Source organism: Belonocnema kinseyi, chromosome 9 (assembly GCF_010883055.1).
Source record: "Belonocnema kinseyi isolate 2016_QV_RU_SX_M_011 chromosome 9, B_treatae_v1, whole genome shotgun sequence".
Lineage (NCBI taxonomy): Eukaryota > Metazoa > Arthropoda > Insecta > Hymenoptera > Cynipidae > Belonocnema > Belonocnema kinseyi.
In genome coordinates this window covers 61,373,623-61,394,267 of record NC_046665.1, presented here as the reverse complement: position 1 = coordinate 61,394,267, position 20,645 = coordinate 61,373,623, and the positions used below count along the sequence as shown (strand labels likewise).

The following is a 20,645-nucleotide window of genomic DNA, read 5'->3' as shown; positions in this document are numbered from 1 at the left end:
AAGTAAATATAATAAAGTATAATAATAAAGTAAATATTATTATATTAAAGTAAATACTTTGAAACTGAATCGTTTTACATAGATAGTTTTGAATCTGTAGAATTTCGAAGGGCTTTTCAACATTTAACGTTACAAATTGAATTGTTCTCTTTGAAAGATGTTTAATTTGTAATTGAAATTGTTAAATTTTCACGTATAAATATCAATTGAAACTTATTATTTGTAAACAAAATTTGAGTAATTTCAAGAGATATTTCGCAGTTTTGAATAGATTCAGGATTAATTAAAAACTTGAAATGTCTTCAAGTAATTGAAAAGAAATGTCTTAACATTTTTGTTTAGAACATCTAAATACATTTTAAAATTAACCGAATTTTTCCGACAATTTTTGCAAAATCCTGCAAATTAAAAACAATCCTTAACATTTTCCAGATTCTGTTTTGATCATTTCGGAAATATCTTCAAATTTTTTAAAATTTTCTGTTACAATAATTTTTCAAAATAAAAAATCATTTTCAATTTTCCCAGAAATCTTAAGGCAATGCTTTTATTCTATTTAAGCCTTTCACAATTCTTAAAGAGTTTCTAAATTTTTTGGTTGAAATCACAAACTTCGTGTAAATGATTTGAAATCATTTCAAGTTCTAAATTTAATTTTGATATTTTTAAAACTTCTAAATATCTCTTAAAATTACTCTAATTTTTTCTACAAATAATAAGAGTTTCTATTGTTATTTATCAATTCAAATTTTAAGGATTTTTTTTTTAATATGCAGGATTTTATAAAAGTTGTAGGAAAAATTTAATTCATTTACAAATATATTTAAACGTTTCGAAAACATTTTAGCAATGATTTTAAATTTGAAAAAATATAAAACCACTTCTAGATTTCTCAATATTTTGTAGTAAAATTTTTAAGTTTTTGATGGATGCTTAAACTATTTAAAAAGAAAATAATTTAACTTCTGATTTTAAAAATTGTTAAGTTAAAAAAATGTATTTTTAAATTTGTCTAGCTTCAAATTACTTACAAAAAAATTATTTTGAAAATTTTAAAATTTCATTGCTTGATTCTTTAATGTAGAGCATGGAAAATATTAACGTGAATTTATATTTTTGGAATTTAATGCGAATCTTTGAAGCCTATAATTTATAAAAGTTCTAAATTTTGCAGTTTATCTACATTTCATTAAAAAAATTTCAATTGAAAAGTGTTAGTACCTTCCATTTCATACGTGTAAATTTAATTTCCTATTTATTGTTTATCACTTTAAATGGAAAAATGTTTAGAATAGTTCGATTTTTTAAATTTCATTGACCGTGAAAAATATTTGCCAACGTGGAAAAATCCGTGAAATTACCGGGAATTTTTTTCTTCGGTTAAAACGGCCACCCTGTAATATAAATAATTAATCTTTAACAAAAACAAATTCATTTTTAATAAAGTTTAACTTTCAACTAAGTGTATTTGAATTTTTAACAAAATTTTTTTTTATAAAAGGGTTCAACTATCAACTAGGCATGGTTTAATTTTCAACCAAATCGGCGAAATTTTCTACACGAAATAAAAATTTTTATCAAAATACAGGACTTTTTAATCAATTAGTTGAATTTCCAACTAAAAAACACAACATTAATTACCAAAAAAGTGGAGTAGTTAATTTTGCTGTTTCAACGATTAATATTTATTCAAATAAAAAGTCGAATTTTCAATCAAATAGTTAATTTTTCAAGCAAAAAATGTATCAATAAACAAAAAAAAAGGGATTTTCAACAAAAAAGACCTTCCACCACTTATAGTTGAATCATAAAAAAACAACAAAAATACATTTTTAACCAACAAGATTAATTTTCTACCAAAAATACATAAATTTTCAATTCAGCAGTTGAATTTACAACTAAAAAAAATCACTTTTCGAACTATAATAAAATAGGTAATTATATTTTCAGTTAAAGAGATTACCTTTCAACCAAAAAATAAGAAATTTCACCAAAATAGTTGATTTTTCAACAATTACAAATGAATGTTTAATAAAATACATTAATTTTGAGCTAAATAGTTAAATTTTCAACTAAAAAAGATCAATATTCAACCAAAAATGGAAATGTTAAATTTCTATTAAAAAATCAATTTTCAACCAAAGGAAACTATATTTCAACAAACTGGTTAAACTTTCAACCAAAGAGATGAGTCTTCAACTAAACAATTTTTGTTTTAAAAAAAGTGGTTTAGCATTCAACCAAGTAGTTGAATTTTCAACGAAAAATGTAATAGTTGATATTTTAAACAAAAAATAATTGTATTAGAAATAAAAAAAAGTTGAATTCAATAAAAAAATACGAATTAAAAAATATATAATTGAAACATTAGCCAAGCCAGATTAATTTTCACCAAAAATGGTTGATGTTTCAACCAAAAAAGATTTTAATAAAAAAAAAGTTTTTAAATTCAATACAAAAAGTTTAGTTTAAAAAAAAATACATTACTTTTCAACCAAACAGTTGAATTTGTAACTAAAAGAATCAATATTCCACAAAAAATGAAATAGTTAAATTTTCAGGTAAAAAAATTCAGTTACAACTAAAAACCGATGTTTCAACAAAATAGTTGAATTTCAAACAAAAGAGATGAATCTTCTACCAAAAAATTATTTTTGAAGATAGTGATATTTTCATTCGACCAAGTAGTTGCATTTTTAATAAAAGATGAATTTTCAATCAAAAAGTTGATTTTCAACTAAGCGATGAATTTTTAACCGAAAAGTTATTATTATATAAAATAAGTAATTTATTGTCAGCTAAACCATTGCATTTACAAACAGTAACACTTTTAAACAAGAGACATATTTTTAACAAAATAGTTGAATTTTTAACCAAATAGTTCATTTTTCACACCAAAAATTTAATTTTTTTAGAATACAGTTGCATTTTTAACAACATATAAACTAAGAAAGATGCATTTTTAACCCAGAATTCCGTATTTTCTATTCAAAAATACGAATGTACAACAAAAATGTAGATTTTTTGTCAAAAATTAATGACTTTTAAATCAAATATTATAATTTTTAATTAAACTGTTGAATTTTCTAACAAAAAAGATGCCTTTTTAATCGAATATTCCAATTTTCAAGAAAATAATTCAATTTTTAATGGGACAGTAGAATTTTTAACCAAAAGAGATGAATTTCCGACAAAAAGTATAATAGTAGACCAGGGTGGTCGCTGGACCGGGAAACCGGAAATTCTACAAATTCTTAGATGAAAAATCTGTCCACGTTCGATTTGAGCAGTTTTTTTAAAATAATTTCAGAACTTTTAATTTTTGTTAATTATGCTATCATTCAGTTTACAGTGCGTAATTCGAAAGCAATTCAATTACTTATATAATTCTCCATTTTTATTTTTAAGCATACATTAAGAGCGTTTGAAGTTAAAAATTTTTGATAAAAACATTTTTATGTTGTCAACTTTAAGTATGAATAATTTGTTTGTTTAAATGGATGCGTTAAAAAATTTAGGAATATTCAGATTTTAACGTTAAAAACTAAACGGTTTCAATTTGAAAGCCTTAGTCATTCAAAAAATGTAAACGTCTGATTTAAACCTTATAAAGTAATTTAAAATTAAAAGTAACTTCATAATAATAATAAAATAATAATAATAATAATATGTTCGTAAATTGAAATAAAATGTTTAAAAGTAAAAAATTTGAAACTGGATTATTTGACATAGAAGCCTGGAATCGTTGAAATTTCGAAAAGCTTTCAAAATTTGGACATTATAATTTTAATTGTTGTATTAAAAAAAAGTTTGATTTGTAAGTGAAATTAACCCCTTCGTTGGCATTGATGCAAAATGTGTCAAAATTTTCCGTACCCTGTGTGGCATTCACGCAAAATGCGTTCATCTCCTTTTTTCCTATTTAACTTACTTCGATTTTGCATTCAAGTCTTATTCGGGTGTTTTATTTTTGGGGTCGCTGAATCCGAATCTGAAGTCAAAATTTCAAAATGGCGGATCCAATATGGTGGACGAAAATACAAAAAACGGTTCGATTTGGATCAAACTCGGCATTTACGGGTTTTTGTCATCGCTGAATCAGAATTTTGACTTCACTTTCGGGTTCAGCGACCCCAAAAACCCGTAAGTGCCAAGAATTATCTAAATTTAGCCGTTTTTTGTATTTTCGTCCGCCATATTGGATCCGCTATTTTGTATTTCTGAATTTTGACTTCATATTCGGATACAGCGACCCCAAAAACCCCAGGATACAAATTTTCAGGGTAACAAATTTTCCTGCCATTTTGGGAATTTTTTGTCGAATTCTCTCTGCCAACGAAGGGGTTAAGGAATTTTTATTTATAAATAACAATTGAACACTTATTATTTTTAGAGAAAACTGAAGTAATTTCAAGAGATATTTAGAACTTTTGAAAAGTCTAATTTAAAACAAAATGTAGATTTTTGCATATTTCAAACAAATAATAGAGAAGCTTTTTAAGAATAGTAAAAGGCTTCAAAGGAATAAAAACATTATTTTAAGATTCCCATAAAAATTAAAAATTATTTTTCATTTTGAAAAGTTATTTTAAGAGAATATTTTAAAAAGTTTTAAAAGATTTGTAACATTTTTGAAAAAGAATCTTGAAGATTTTAAGGATATTTTTTTAAATTTGCAAGGTTTTCTAAAAATTGTTGGAAAAATTTGATAAATATCTTACAAAATCTTTTAAATATTCACCTAAATTAATTTAAAAAAATATATCATTTTCAATTATCCTAAGAATTGTAAAAAAAGAGCATTTTGTTTTAATTTAGGCTGTGGCCATTTGCACTGAAATTTCATTGCGAATTAAACATTTTAAAAGATATTTAAAAGTTCTAAAAACATATTAAAAATAATTTTAAATTTGAAAAAGTTAAAAACAACTCCTAGATTTGTCGAGATTTCGCAATAAAATTTTGAAGCTTTTCAGGAATGTTTAAACTATTAAAAAGGATAATAATTTTGCTTCTAATTTAAGAAGTATTCAGTTAATTCTTTTGTTTGCTGCTTTTAATGTTTCTAGCTTGAAATTCCTTAAATAATATAATATAAAAATTTTAAAGTGCATTGATTGATTTTCTTTATTTTTTATAATTGTTATATTTTGAGCATTGTTTATCTGGATTTCATTTAATATCGTTCAATTAAAAAGTGTTAGTACCTTCCATTTTATACGTGTAAATTATTAAGCATTTGAATTCAAATTTTTTGAATTAAAAAACATTTAAACTTCAATTTGAAAAGTTCAAAATTCAAGAGTTCCATTTTGAGTGCTTTAATGTGTAGCTTATTTTTTATTACTTCGAATGGAAAAACGTTTAGCTTTAAAATTTTTCAATTTCACTAACCGTGAAAAATGTTTGCGAACCCGGAAATGACCGGGAATTTATTTCATTGATTAAAACGATCAACCTGTAGATCTTTCAACTAAAAATAATTAAATTTTAACGAAAAATCGTTGGATTTTCTTATTGAGTACCATTAATTTATTTCGCCATTAAGCGAAAAAAGGATGCAAAGCGAGAAACCTAGTTTATTCTATTTGGAAAAAGTTGATGTCCCTAATCTTGATTAATTTGCAGGCCTGTCTTACGATATGGAACCGATGGACCATCGCAAAGTTGTATGTACGTAAGATTTAATTCAGCTGGAAACAGATTGCTAGCTTTGAGAAGAAGATTGCCACCAGTTTTATACTCAGTGGACTCGCCAAAACACCTTTGTCAATTCGATCACCGTGGATATTATAACAGTTGTACCATGAAGTCTTGCTGCTTTGCAGGAGACAATGACGAATATGTTTTATCAGGCAAGAACAATCTCAGAACCTACTTTCCCAAAATCTCGTTCCCAGTGTTTGATTATTCTTTTTCCGGGTTTCTACTTTACTTGCTTAATTATTCATTTTTTTCTACAAAACATTTTTTTTTCGAATTTTGTCTTCGAAAATAATCTACACGTATTTTTTATTTCAATGTGATGCTCGAAAATCTCGAGATATGATTTTTCAAAATTTGGTAATCGGGAAAAATCATTTGTTTTCAATCGCTCACTGTAAAAGAAGTTTTGAAAAAAAAAATTATTGTACTAAAAATACGCATTCACTCACAAGCTTAGTAAAATATTATAACATACCTCCTGTTTTTTTCATAACAATATAGTGCATTTTTATAAACAATTTTATTCATTTGAACTTGAAATATTTCCCCCCGTTTTTTACCTTCAAATTTTTGTTCAAGATTCTCAAATATTCAGGAAAAATTTGAGAATGGAGAAATGACACTTAGATGACATCGCGTGAAAAAATTCGTAACATTTGGAATTTTCATTCCTCCATTCTCAAATTTTTCCTGCTTATTTGAGAATCTTGAACAAAAATTTTAAGGTAAAAAACGGAAAAAAATGTTCCAAGGACAAAATAAATAAAATTGTTTATAAAAATGCACTATTTTGTTATGAAAAAAACAGGAGGTATGTTATACTATTTTGCAAAGCTTTTCGGTTGACCCATATATATAATATAATATAATAATATATATTTTTGGCAAAAAATTTATCGTCTTTAGTTAAAAATGTAAGTATCTCATTGAAAATGCATGCATTTTTCTGGAAAATTACTAGTTTATTTGCAATATTTTCTCTCTCAAAATCAAAATCTTTTTATTTGGTTAAAACGTAAACCCTTTTGTTAAAAATTAAATTTTGTGGGTTCAAGATTCATCATTTAAATTGAAAATATATCTTTTTGGTTGAAAATTGTTTTGTTTTTTGTGAAAATTATTATTTTGAAACTGAAATTGTACTTATTCCAGTTGAATATTCCATCAGGTTAGTTACAAATTTATCTCTACTTGAAAATTACTTTTTTTTAACCGAAAATTGAATTACTCAATATTTTCGTGGTTGAAAATGAATCTTTTTTATTTAAACTTTAACTATTCCAGTTGAGGATTCATATTTTTTGTTAAAAATTCATCTTTTTTGTTTGAAATTCAACGATTTCAGTTTAAGATTCATAATTTTGGTTAAAAATTTGTCCGTTTTGTTGAAAATTAATTTTTTTCAACTAAAAATTTAACTATTTCATTTTTGGTTGAAAACTTGTATTATACTCTTTTGTTAAAAATGTATCTTTTTGGTATAAAGTTGATCTATTGCAGTTGAAGATTCATAATTTTAGTTAAAAATACACCAGTGAGGTTGAAAATTAATATTTTTCAACTGAAAATTCAACTGTTACATTTTTGTTCGCAAATATATATTTTTAAATTCAAAATCCAACTCTTTGGCGGATATTTTTTCTTTTTTAATTGAAAATTCAACTATTTCGTTGAAAATTCATTCATTTTGTTACAAAAATCGTCGTTTTTGGTATAAAATAATTTTCTTTGCAAACTTATCTTTTTGTTTGAAAATTTATCTTTTTTGGTTGGAAGTTAAACTCTTTTGATAAAAACTTACCTTTTGGTTTAAAATTTATCTATTGCAGTTGAAGATTCATAGTTGTAGTTAAAACTTCATCAGCTAGGTTAAAAATTATTTTTTTTTAACTGAAAATTGAACTATTTCACTTTTGGTTGAAAATTTATATTTTGTAGTTGAAAATTAAACTATTTGCTTGATAAATTGCCTTTTTAGTACAAAATTGAACTATTTCGTTGAAAATTCATGTATTTTGTAGAAAAATCGTCTTTTTTGGTAAAAAATTAATTTTCTTTGCAAATTAATGTTTTTTAAAAATTAATCTTTTTGGTCAAAAATTCAAGTATTTAAATTAAATATTTATAATTTAATTCATCTCTTTGGTTGGAAGTTTATCTATTTTGTCAAAAATTTATCTTTTTAGTTTAAAAGTGATCTATTGCAGTTGAAGATTCATAATTTTAATAAAAATTTCATCACTTTGGATAAATTTTTGTTTGTTTATTTTGTGGCAAATTAATTATTTTATCTGAAAATTTGACTTCCATTTTTTTATTAAGCACTGATCTTTTTTAGTTCAAAATTCAACTATTTTTATAAAAATTGATCTGTTTTATTTTAAGTTTAACTATTTAGTACTTCAGAAACAAGTGCAAGAAATTAATCGTTAGGTTTTCAGTATTATTCAATTATTTAATTAATGGATGGTGCATTGGTGAATTCAATCCTCAGAAACTAAAAAAAAATTATTGTATATATTTTTAGAATTGATTGTTTTAAAAAAATTGCGAAATATTTGAATGATTCCGCACCGTGAAAACTGTTATCTGGAAAAAACCTGGAATTATCAAGGAATTTTTTTCCCAGGATTTGAGTGGACACCCTGTTTGTGTTCTTGCAGAATATCAGAAAATTGCCCCCTTCTTTTACAGGTTCTGACGACTTCAATCTTTACATGTGGAAAATTCCCACCGACGATACCCAGTGGGTCGACTCTGCACATATGAAATTGTGTGGTCACAGATCGATCGTGAATCAAGTGCGCTACAACCAAAGCAGTTGTATTTTAGCTTCCTCGGGAGTGGAGAAGATTATCAAAATCTGGAGTCCATTTCCCCTAGGCTACGGTTCCTTAGGAGGATTGAAGGTAATCGAAATTATTCATTCTTTTTATCAACCTTGCAAGGTGGCCGTAGGTCAGAAAAAACCTGGAAATTAGGGAAAAGTCGGGGAATTTCATTTCTCATGGAAGGTTGGGTAAAAGTCAGATGTTGGAAAAAATCTGGTAGAAGTCAGATAGTTTCTATATAATATGATATTTTAATTAAAAATTGTATTTTTTTTTTCAAATTCGACTATTTTGGTTAAGCTCAAATGTTTTTTTTTATTTATTTAAAATTAAAATGTTATGTTGTTGAAAATGATCTCTGTTTGAAAATTAATTTTTCTGACCGAAAATTTAACTATTAAAGTTGAATATCCATAGTTTTAATTAAACATTCACCTCGTTAGTTGAAAGTTTTCATACATTGTTAAAAAATTTTATTTTTTGTGTTGAAAATTAATTTTTGTAACTGAAAATGTATCAATTCCGTTTTTTTTCTTTTTTAAATTTAAAATTCAACTATAAGGGTACAAGTTTAAACACTTTGTTAATAAAAAATTTTTTTGATTGAAGGTTCATGAACTTGGTACAAAATTGAACTATTATATTGAAAATTCGTTTTATTTATTTGTTTTGAAAATGGATCTTTTCCGGTTGAAAATTCGTCTGTTTTGGTAGAAAACTAATCTTCTTGGTTGAAATTTTCTCTTTATTAGTTAAAAATGCCATTGCTTGTTTAAAAATTCATATTTTCAGGTTGAAAGTTCAACTATTTAGATACAATTTTGTTCTTTCATGAGCGAAAAACCATTACTTGCTCCAAATTCGTATTCTTGGTTGAAAATTAGTTTTTAACTGAAAATGGATTTCTTGCAGTTTAAGCTCCATCTTTTTAGTTACAAACTCAAATCTTCTGTTGAAAGTTTAAGTACTTTGTTAAAAACTTTTTTTTCTGGTGAAAAATTTATGTAAATGAAAATGTATCTCTCCATTTGAACTTTGTTAACAAAAAAAAATTTGGTTGAAAATTCATCTATTTTAGTAGAAAATTAAATCTTTTTGGATGAATTTTTTTTTTTAGTTAAAAATGCAAATGTTTGGTTTAAAATTAATTTTTTGTTGAAAATTCAACTGTTTTACAAAAAATTCTTCTTTTGGCTTGAAAGTTTAACTACTTTTTTGAAAATTCAATTATTTTGTTTGAAAATATGATTTTTTGGGTACAAAATTAATCTTCTTGTTTAAGAATTCGTTTATTGTTGAAATATAGACTATTATATTTTTTGTTAAAAATTCACCTTTTTGTTATTCTTTCTAAAAAATTAAAGTGATTAATTGTAAATGCAACTGCTTTGAGTTGAAATTTAATCTTTTTGTTTGAAAATTCTTCTTTGTAGGTTAAAAATTTAACAGTCTCTTAAAAAATCAAATATTTTGTTGAAAGTCACACTATTTTGTTAAAAAGGAATTTTTTTCTGGAAAAATTCATTTATCTTGTTGAAAATTCGTGCTTTTGGATTGAAAATTCATATTTCGTGATACAAGCCATTTATTTTTGGTTGAAATGAATGAATTTTAAATTATTTAATTTTAATTTGACATTTTTTTATTCCTTTTGAAAAAGATTCCATGCTAAAAGTGGTACACGAATAATTTGCTGGTCTTTGAATATTAATGTTCAGGGAAAATGAAAAATTGTTTAGGGAAAAATCAGGGAATTCTGAAAATAAAATTTTGCGGCCAACCTGTCTTTGTTATTGAGTTTTTTAAAATGATTATTGTCTCTATTATAATAATAATATAAAATTTCTAATTATTATTTGCTGATTATTATTATTATTATTATTATTATCATTATTAAATTATTTTCGCAGAGAGAATCAGGAAAGCAGGAAAAACAACGTCGAGTTTTTGCTCATAATGAGTACATTGATTTGGTTCTGCGACGTGGACATTTCATGACTCACGATTATAGTCATCAATCGACGCGGGAAGATCCTCGTATGATGGCTTTCTTTGATTCTCTAGTACAACGTGAAATCGAAGGATGGAGCTCTGGAGACGTTACGGCGCCACAAACTCCTAGTGATACCGACAATTTAAATGCGAGAAACTCCCACAATGGGACGGATTCAGATGGTAAGTTGTTCATCGAGTATTTACTATTTATTGATACTATTTTGAAAAAATGGCAGTAATATGATACTATTTTCTTATATTACTCGCTAATCCAACACAAGACAAAGTTCCATAGCAATAAAATTTAAAAAATTATAATTTTCTTCTAAAAGCTCGGTTCTCGTATTTTATTTAAGTAATTACGTGTATTTGATTTCGGGCAGCAGTAAAAAAAATCTGTCACCCCAATAATTTGTTAAAATGAAAAAATTCTCGGTTTTCAGATTTAATTAAAAAAATTACATGTATTTTATTACTATTTTGCCAATGCCACTATTTCTTTACTTTTAATTGAAAATTATTTTTTAACTTCTTCGCTAGTTGGCAAAAATAATATGCCTGAACAAGATTTAGATTCTAAATAAAAAAAAGTTTAATCTAACCTGAAAGGATGAATTTCCAATCTAACAGTGGCATTTTTAACAAAAATAATTAGCTTTCTACAAAACAGTTGAATTTTCAATCGAAAAGTTAAATTTGCCACCAAATTTCTTAATATTCAATATTTTTTATGAATATATTATAATATTTATTTATATGTACTTATAATATTTAATAACTTTTCAACGCAGAAGATTAATTTTTCACCAAACAGTTGCATTAAAAAAAAAAACTGATTTTCTACCAAAAAGACGAATTTTTAACAAAATGCATACATTTTCAACCAAATTGTAAAATATCTACAGAAAGTGATAAATTTTCAAACAAAAAAGGATGAATTTCCAACAAAAATACTTGAATCCTCAACTAAAATAAATTAATTTTCAACCTAACAGTGGCATTTTTAACCAAAAAGATAAGCTTCCTACAAAACAATTGACTTTTCAACCAAACAGTTAAATTTTCCACCAAAAAGATCAATTTTAAACACAGAAGATTAATTTTCTACAAAAAAAACTATGTATTCTCAAGAAAATACATAAATTTTCAACTAAAAAGGTGAATTGTCATCGAAGAAAATTAATTTTCTACCAGAAAGACAAATTTTCAATAAAGTACATAATTTTCCATCCAAATAGTTAAATTTTCTATCAAATTATAGAATTCTCAATTAAAAAAAAAAAACGAATTTTCCTCAGAGAGTTAAGTTTTGAACCCGAGAATATGAATTTTGAATCAAGAAAGTTAATTTTCAGCCAATAAGTTGAATCCTTAACTAAAAAAGATTCATTTTTAACAAAACAAAAATGATTTTCTACCAAAAAAGACGACTTTCAAACAAAAGGTAAAATATCAACAGAAAGAGATGAATTTATAAACAAAAAGATTAATTTTCAACAAAATAGTTCAATTTTCAGCCAAAAAGTGTGATTTTTTAACAAAATTATTGAATTTGAAATACAATAATTGAATTTTGAACCAAATAATAAAATATTTAACCAAAAAAGGTGAATTCTTAGTCAAAAATGTAATATCAGGCTTTCAAACCGAAAAGAATGAACTTTCAACGAAAAATAGTTCATTTTTTGGGGGTTGTTCTATTAATTTAGATCCAATTCAAGTAGAATTATGAGAACAAAAGAGGGATTTCAAAGATTTCATAATTTCTTAAGAAATTTTGAAACATATTACAGATTTTAAGATGTATTACGGGATTTCGCTCATTTTTTGTGGGATTACTAGGGATTTAATAAGATGTAGAAGATTTGAAAAAATTCCATGAAATTTAGCGAGATTTCCAAATTTTTATGTTTCTTGAAAAGATTTCATAAGATTTAAGTAAATTTCAAAGGATTTTTAAATGGTATCGATGATATCCATGATACTAAATAGATTTCTAGCAAACTTTTGGGAGTAAATAAAAAAAATAATAATGGAAGATTTCATGGGATTTTCACGGATTTTAAGGGATTTAGAGAGATCGATGACATTTTTTCCAGGAATTTTTACTGGATATCAACAGGTTCCAGGGCTTCTTAAAGAAAATTTAACATATACTTCAAAGCTTTCGAAGTGTTTTAAAAGATTTAAAACGATTTGTTGCGATTTTATGGGAGACGTATGTATACCAGATTAAAAAATAGTTAACACCTCGATTTAATAAGCCATAAATTGCGTAACACTCTTTTGCTAGTATTTAAACAAATATTTGTTACTATTGACATTATAATAATCGTATAAAGGTTAGGGCTTTTTGTACAACTGGAAAAACATGGAAATGTGGGGGACTTTTTTTTAAGTCAGGGAATTTTTTTAAGGGCTTGATTAATTTGTTTAAAAATTGCAATATAAAATTTAATAACAATGATTCTTCATTTGTAAAAGTAGCTGTATATTACTGTATTTTACTATTTTGTTGAAAATTCATTTTTTGGTTGGAAATTAATTTTTTTAACTGGACATTTAACTATTCTATTTTTAGTTAAAAGTGGATCATTTTTAGTTGAAAATTCAAGTATGTCGTTAAAACTGCATTTATTTTATTAGAAATATTTTCTCTCACTTGACACAAAAATCTTGCAAATTTAAAAATTACATTCATATTGAAAAAACCTTTTTTTGGTTGAATTAAACTGTTTTTGATTGAAAATGAAAATATTTTTGATTGAAATATCAACTATTACATTTTTTGTTCAGAATTCATATTTTTTCGAATAAGAATTGCATTACTTAGTTAAAAGTTAAACCCTTTTGTTAAAAACTAATTTTTATCGAAGGTTCATCATTTTAATTAAAAATTCATCTATTTGAGTGAAAAGTGAACTGTTTTGTTGAAAATTCTTCTTTCCCTTGGCTAAAGTTAATTGTTTACTAAGAATTAATTGGTAACAGTTGTACTGAAATTTAACTATTCAGTTTTTGTGTCAAAAATGATCTTTTTTAGTTGAAAAATGTTCTTTTTTGGTAGAAATTAATTTTGTTGGTTAAAAGTTAATATTTTTGGTTTAAAATTCAACTATTTCAGTTGAAGATTAATCATCTTAATTGAAAATTCATCACTGTTTGAAAATGTAACTATTTTTTTTTAATTATAACTATTCCATTTTTGGTTGAAGATTGATATTTTTTAGAGAAAAATGCAACTATTTGGTTGAAAATTCATATTTTTTTAGTTAAAAATTCATCTGTTTGGTCTAAAATTCAACAAATCAAGTTGTTGATTTATCATTTTAGTTAAGAATTTATTATTTTGGTTTTTTTTTTAACTGAAAATCAAACTATTACATTTTTGGTCGTAAATTGATTTTTTAAATTCAAAATTCAACTATTTGGTTGAAAATGTGTCTCTTTTAGTTCAAAATTCAAATATTTTGCGGAAAATTCATGTATTTTGTTAAAAAATCGTTTTTTTTTACACAAACCTAATTCTCTTGTTTGAAAATTAATCGTGTTCGTTGAAAATTCAAGTATTCCAAGTAAATATTCATAAATTTATTTGTAAATTCATCTTTTTGGTTTAAATTTCAACTATTTCAGTTAAAAATTCAAAATTTTTTATTATAGTTGAAAATTCATCACTTAGGTTGGAAATATAACTATTTTGTTTTTTTTGGTCGGCAATTAATTTTTTCATGTGAAAATTTAAATATTTCCATTTGTGGTTTAAAATTTATGTTTTTTGAGTTTTAAATTGGAATATTTGGTTAGAATTTTGTCTTTTTAGTACAAAATTGTTTTTTATTGTGTGAAAAATTATGTTAATTAAAATTCAACTATTCCATTTGTGGTTGAAAACTGATCTTTTTTAGTTTAAAATTCAACTATTTGGTTGAAAATTGATATTTTTTATTTGAAATTCCACTATTTGGTACTTTCGAGACAAATTCAAGAAATATATTTTTATGTTTTCAACATTACTTAATTATTTAATTAGTCGATGGTGCTTATATATTTAGTAATATCTTGTAATATAAGTTATCAGCACTTTCTGCATGAAACATATTAATTGAATCCCGAAAAGCTAAAAAAAAACACATCTGACTCGCGAAACTATATACATATATCGAATTATTTTTAAAAAATGCAAAAAATTTAATTGGCTACATACTGTGGAAAATTATGCCTGAAAAAAACTTGAGATACCTGAGAAAAACCTAGAATTGTCAGAGAATTTTCTTGCAGGATTTGAGTAGACATCCTGTAATGTAAATTTGTTTTAATTATTCAACAGATTCGTTGGATCTGTCCTCGGATCGTCAATTAATGCTCACTATACTCGGGCCGACAGTGAATTCTCGAAATTCTTCGACGGGAATGGCGCCAGAAAGGCCTTCGGAATCACCGAATCGAATAACTCGTCTCATAGCAAATCGCAGGACGAAGCTGATGAGACTGGCCGGAATGGAAACCTCGGAGACAAACACCCCCAACACTCCCGCCACTTCCACCACTGTCAGCGCCACAAATGGTCATGCTGGCGAATCCAGTTGTGTTTCGGAAACAGTGGCTGAGAGCTCGAGAACAAAAAGCAAATCGAAATCAAAATCAAAGCTGAAAGGTGCCAAGAGAAAATTGAACAAAAGCTCGAGTAGAAGCAGCAGGACCAGACGATCGGCGGCTGTTGAATTTCAGACTGAAGAAGAGGTGGATGCAACCCAGCCAAGTACAAGTTCGGGTGTGATTTCGCGAAGATCGAGATATACTTCGACGCCTGTTGAGTGCAACCCGAGAAATTCTAGTAGCAGCAGTTCTGATGACAACGATATCGAGAGTTCGGTGAAGAGAAAAACCCCCAAAACTGATTCGGACAGCTCGTCGAAAACGCACAGAAGGAAACACAGGAAGTGTAAAAATAATGTCATGTTGAAAATAATGGGTGGAAAGAACAGCAGGAAAAAGCAGAAGGTCGAGAATGAGACAGATGAGGAGTGGTGGAAGGATATGGTAAATGGTGAGTGAGTTTTTTCATTAAATTTAAGAGGATATTTTCAGGGTGTCACGGTATAACCATACCAGGGTGGCCGCTGGACCAGGAAACCGGGAAATGACAGTAATTTTTTTTTTACCGGGAATTTTACAAATTTGTAGAAGAAAAATCTGTCCACGTTCGATTTCAACAGTTTGTAAATAATTAGTTGAATTGTTATATTTTTCAATCATGCTATTATTTAGCTTAAAATGCGTAATTCAAAATTTTTTTACATTAAAAATTTTTATTTTTAAAGTTACATTTTTTATTTAAAGAATTTTTAAATGCTTTCTTAAAGACTTGAACAAATAAAAAATAAAAGCCTTTGATGTTGAAAATTTTAAATAAAAAGCATTTTTATTTAAGAAATCATTTTTTTTTAATTTATCTGTACTTTAAGTATTAAAAAGTGAGCAAAAACGATTAGACAAAACGATTTAAAATGAGTTCAAAATTTAAGAATTTTCATATTTTAACTTCAAAACTTAAATGGTTTCAATTTGAAAGGCTTAGTCATGAAATAAATGTGAACGCGTGACTGAAAGTTTATAAGCCATTTTCAACTTAAAAATAACTTAATAATAATATATTCTTGATTAAAGGATTTTATTAAATTTAAAATATTGTTTCAGTATAAAATATTCAATTTTTAACCCATTCAGTTTGAAATTTTTAATTAAAAAAAAGATTAATTATTGAATATTTAGCAATATTTGAATTTTTATTTAAGACAAGTAAATTGAAATCAAATATTTAAAAGTAAAAAATCTTTAACTGAATTGTTTGACATCGAAAAACTGGAATCGTTAAAATTTCGAAGAGCCTTTAAACTTTGAACGTTATAATTTTAATTGTTGTATTTGAAAAATGTTTAATTTGTAGGTGAAATTTTAAACTTTTGATGTATAATTTACAAATGAACATTTGCAGAAAAAATTTGACTAATTTTAAGAGATATTTAGGAGTTTTAAAAAGATTTAAAATTATCATGCAAATTTTAGAAAGTTTTCTTGAAATCTTCGAGAATCTTTTTTTAATTTCTTTTTTAATTTTTGAAAAACTTTCTAAACATTCTCTTAAAATAATTTGTCAAAATGAAAAATTATTTTTAATTTTCCTATAAATCTTAAGAAAATGTTTTTTATTTTTTTTAAGCCTTTCACAATTCTTCAAAAGAATCTAATTTTTGGTTTAAAATCTGCGAAAATCAACATTTTGTTTTATATTAGGCTGTCATTTCAAATTTTACATTAAGTTTGAATCTTTTAAAAACTCCTACATATCTCTTAAAATTACTCAAATTTCGCCTGCAAATAATAAATGTTCAATTGTTATTTATACATCCAAATTGTAAAGAAATTTTCTAAAATTTGCAGGATTTTCTGAAAATCGAAGAAAAAATTCAATTAATTTTGACAGATATTTAGAAGTTCTGAAAAAATTTCCAAAATAATTTTAAATTTAAAACAAATTTAAAACAACTTCTAGATATCTCAAGATTTCGAAACAAGATTTTGAAGTTTTCCAAGGATGTTTAAACTATTTAAAAAGAAAATAATTGAATTTCTAATTTAAGAAGTGTTCAGTTAAAATTTTTCAATATTTGATGTTTCTAGCTTAAAACTCCTTAAAATTATATAATTTTGAAAATTTTAAAGTTCATTGATTGATTTTTTAATTTAAAGCACTGAACATGATAAAGTGGATTTATATTTGTTTTATATTGAAAAATGTTAGTACCTTTAATTTTATACGCGTAAATTATTGAGCATTTAAATACAACATTTTTAAATTAAAAACTTAAATTTCAATTTTAAAAGTTCAAAACTTAACAGTTCCACCTTGAGTGATTTCTTTTGCAGCTCAGTTTTTATTACCTCAAGTGGAAATTTTTTTAGCTTAATTGTTCCATTTTTTAAATTTCATTGACCGTGAAAAATGTTTGCAAACCGGGAAATGACGGGGAATTTATTTCGGCGATTAAAACGGCCACCTGCATATGCAAGTTCGACCTTTTTTAAAACACTTTTTATTGGCTCAAAAATTCCCTAAAATTGAACTGCAGATTGTGATGAAAAAAATTCATTTTTATTTCGTTTAACTTAAAAATTTTTGTTGAAATTTAAGAAATGCGGAAAAATTCATAGCGCTATTCGCATAGTGGTGGCTGGACCGGGAAATGACAGTGAATTTATATTTTGGCTGGGAATTTTACAAATTTGTACAGAAAAAAATAGGTCCAACTTTCTTTGATTTCGTCCATTTTTTAAATAATTAGTTAAATTTTGGTCTTTTTCAATTACGGTATAATTCAGTTTAGAATGCGTAATTCGAAAATGTTTCACTATAACAATTTTTAATTTTAGATTTTTAATTTTTAAGCGTACATGTTAATTTAAAGATTTTTAAAAGTCAGTTTTAAAGATTTAAACAATACAAATTTAGAAGCGTTTAAAATCGAAGATTTTTGATAACAAAAAAACATTTGTATTTTACCATCTGTAACTATAAATTAATTAATGATTTTTAAAATTAAATTTTACTGATTTGACTTGATTTTGAATCAGTTCACAATTTTAGAATTTCCAGATTTTAACGTTAAAAATTAAACTGTATCAATTGGAAAATCTTATTAGTTAAACACATGTAAAAAGTCCTAATGAAACTTTATTATTTTCAATTTTGAAATAACTGCAAAATAATATATTTATAATCAAAGCCTTTTATTAAATTTCAAATGATATTTTAGTACAAAATATTCAATTTTTAAGCCACTCAATTTGAAATTTTTCAATTAAGAAAAGGAACAATTACTTAATATTCAGGAATATCTGAATATTCATTTAAAATCAGTAATTATAATTTAAATATTCAAAACTAAACAAAAAAAATAAACTTTGAACGTTGCAATTTTAATTGTTCTGTTTAAAGAAAATGGTGAGTCAAATGGTTGAATTTTGGCGTATAATTAATAATTGCACACCTATTATTCTTTGAAAAAATCGAGTAAGTTAGAAAAATATTGAGAAGTTTCTAAATAAAAAATTGAATAAAAATTTGAAATGCTTTCAAATAATTTAAACGAAGTTTCTACGTGTACCGACAGAATCCGTCGACTCGTACAAAAATTTCGATGCAAATATTCCACGGCCAAATTTGAAAGCAAAAATAGATTTTGGCAGATTTCGTACCAAAAATTTAGATTCTTTTTAAGAAATTTAAAAGACTTCAGAAGATTAAAGAACATTTTCTACAAAAATTGAAAATGATTTCTTATTCTGAAAAATTAATTTGACGAGAACATTTTAAAAGATTTAGAAAGATTTACAAAATTGTTAAAAATAAATATGGAATATTTTAAGGAAATTTTTCCAGTCTGGCAGGATTTTGAATACGCTTGTGGGAAAATTTGACGAAAAATTCAAATAATTTTAAAAGATGTTTAAAAGCTCTTAAAAGTTTTTAAAAATAATTTTAAATTTTGAAATATTTCAAACTACTTGTAAATGTTTCAAGATTTTGAAATAAAATTTTGAAGCATTTTAAAGATTTTAAAATTATTTAAAGTAAGAATAGCTTTTAATTTGAGGAGTTTTCAGTTTATAAAAACAAATTAGTCGTTCTGAATCTGAATCTTTGAGCTCTATAAATTATAAAAGTTTAAATTTTTAATTTGGCCGTTTAATTGCATTTTATTTTTAAAAAATATCAGTTGAAAAGTATTAGTATCTTCCATTTTACACGTGTACATTATTGGGCATTTGAATATAAAATTTTGAATTAAAAAGCTTTGAAACTTCAGTTTTAAAAATAAAAAATTCAAGAGTTCTACTTTGAGTGCTTTATTTTGCAGCTCAGTTTTTATTAATTCAAATGGAAAAATTCTGGGTTTTAGAGTTAGATTTTTTAAATTTCATTGGCCGTAAAAAATGTTTGCGAACCGTGAAACGACCGGGATTTTTTTCCTTTTATTAAAATGGCTATCCTGCATTGGACATTACATAAAAACTACATAAAATCCATATTCAAAGTCATACAGGTTGAATTTTTTTCCAAACAGTATCATGTCACCCTACCCATTTTATGAACTTCCCAGAAAAATATTCCTTCAAAGTTGAAGCCAAATCAGTTAATATTAACACGTTTCACAAATACCCTGAAACACCCATAAGATTATAATGTCAAAAATTATATTCAAGTTTCCAAAAAATATTCCAAAAACTGAAATTGACAATTTGGCGCAAAATTAACGCATATGAGCTGTGTTTTTTCCTTTTTTTTGCTATAAATTATGCCATCAAACCGATATTTGTTTCAAGCATTTACCGATTGTTTAAAAAATTATTATTTACTTGTAACTTTTTCTTAAAAGAGGTAGGCAATTTTTTTTTAATTTTGGTTAAAATTTTCGCTTATTATTGAATATCTGTATCATTCAGATTTATTCTCTATAAAATTCGTATTTGTTTAAATATATTTTTTTGAATATATGTTTGAAATTGACATTTTTCTGTAATTGTTGCAGTAATTTTACATTTTTAAGAGAAACATTTTGTTTTAAAACCATTATACAAGTTTTTAAACACTTTTTCAAAGATTAGTTGTACATTTTGACGAAAATATGATTTAAAAAATCTTTACTTTTTCTAAATTTGCTGTAGAATGTCCTTGAACCTTCAATATTTTAAACTTTATACAAATTAATTTTATAATTAATATTTCTTTTAACAAATTTTGCACATTGTTGAGAAAGATGAGTTAAAAAAATTAATTATTTCAAGAATTTAAATAACATTCAAATATTTAACCGTAAGTAACACACTTAAACCATATTTAGAAGAAAAAACATATTTTTTATCTCATTTCCATAACACTATAAAACTAATTTTAACACATTTTTAAACAATTAGATAATGGATTCAACAAAAAATGTTCCTCTTAACGGCAAATTTCCACATTAATTCAAGAAAAAGGTCAATTTCAAACATTTATTGCGTAACAAAATTGCTTAAACAAAAAAAATTATTTAAACAAATACGAATTTT

The 20,645-nt window shown here is 25.1% G+C and overlaps 1 protein-coding gene across 2 annotated transcripts in view; it reads left to right on the top strand.

The window, feature by feature from the left end:
• The window catches only part of LOC117180010 (DDB1- and CUL4-associated factor 5), a 46,750-nt gene that overhangs the window by 9,615 nt on the left and 16,490 nt on the right, over positions 1 to 20,645 (top strand). For both annotated transcript variants that reach the window (XM_033372285.1, XM_033372286.1), the window contains exons 4-7: positions 5,629 to 5,855; positions 8,401 to 8,615; positions 10,448 to 10,712; positions 14,863 to 15,582. In XM_033372285.1, coding sequence (XP_033228176.1) covers positions 5,629 to 5,855; positions 8,401 to 8,615; positions 10,448 to 10,712; positions 14,863 to 15,582 — 1,427 coding nt within the window. The remainder of the gene's footprint in view (positions 1 to 5,628; positions 5,856 to 8,400; positions 8,616 to 10,447; positions 10,713 to 14,862; positions 15,583 to 20,645) is intronic.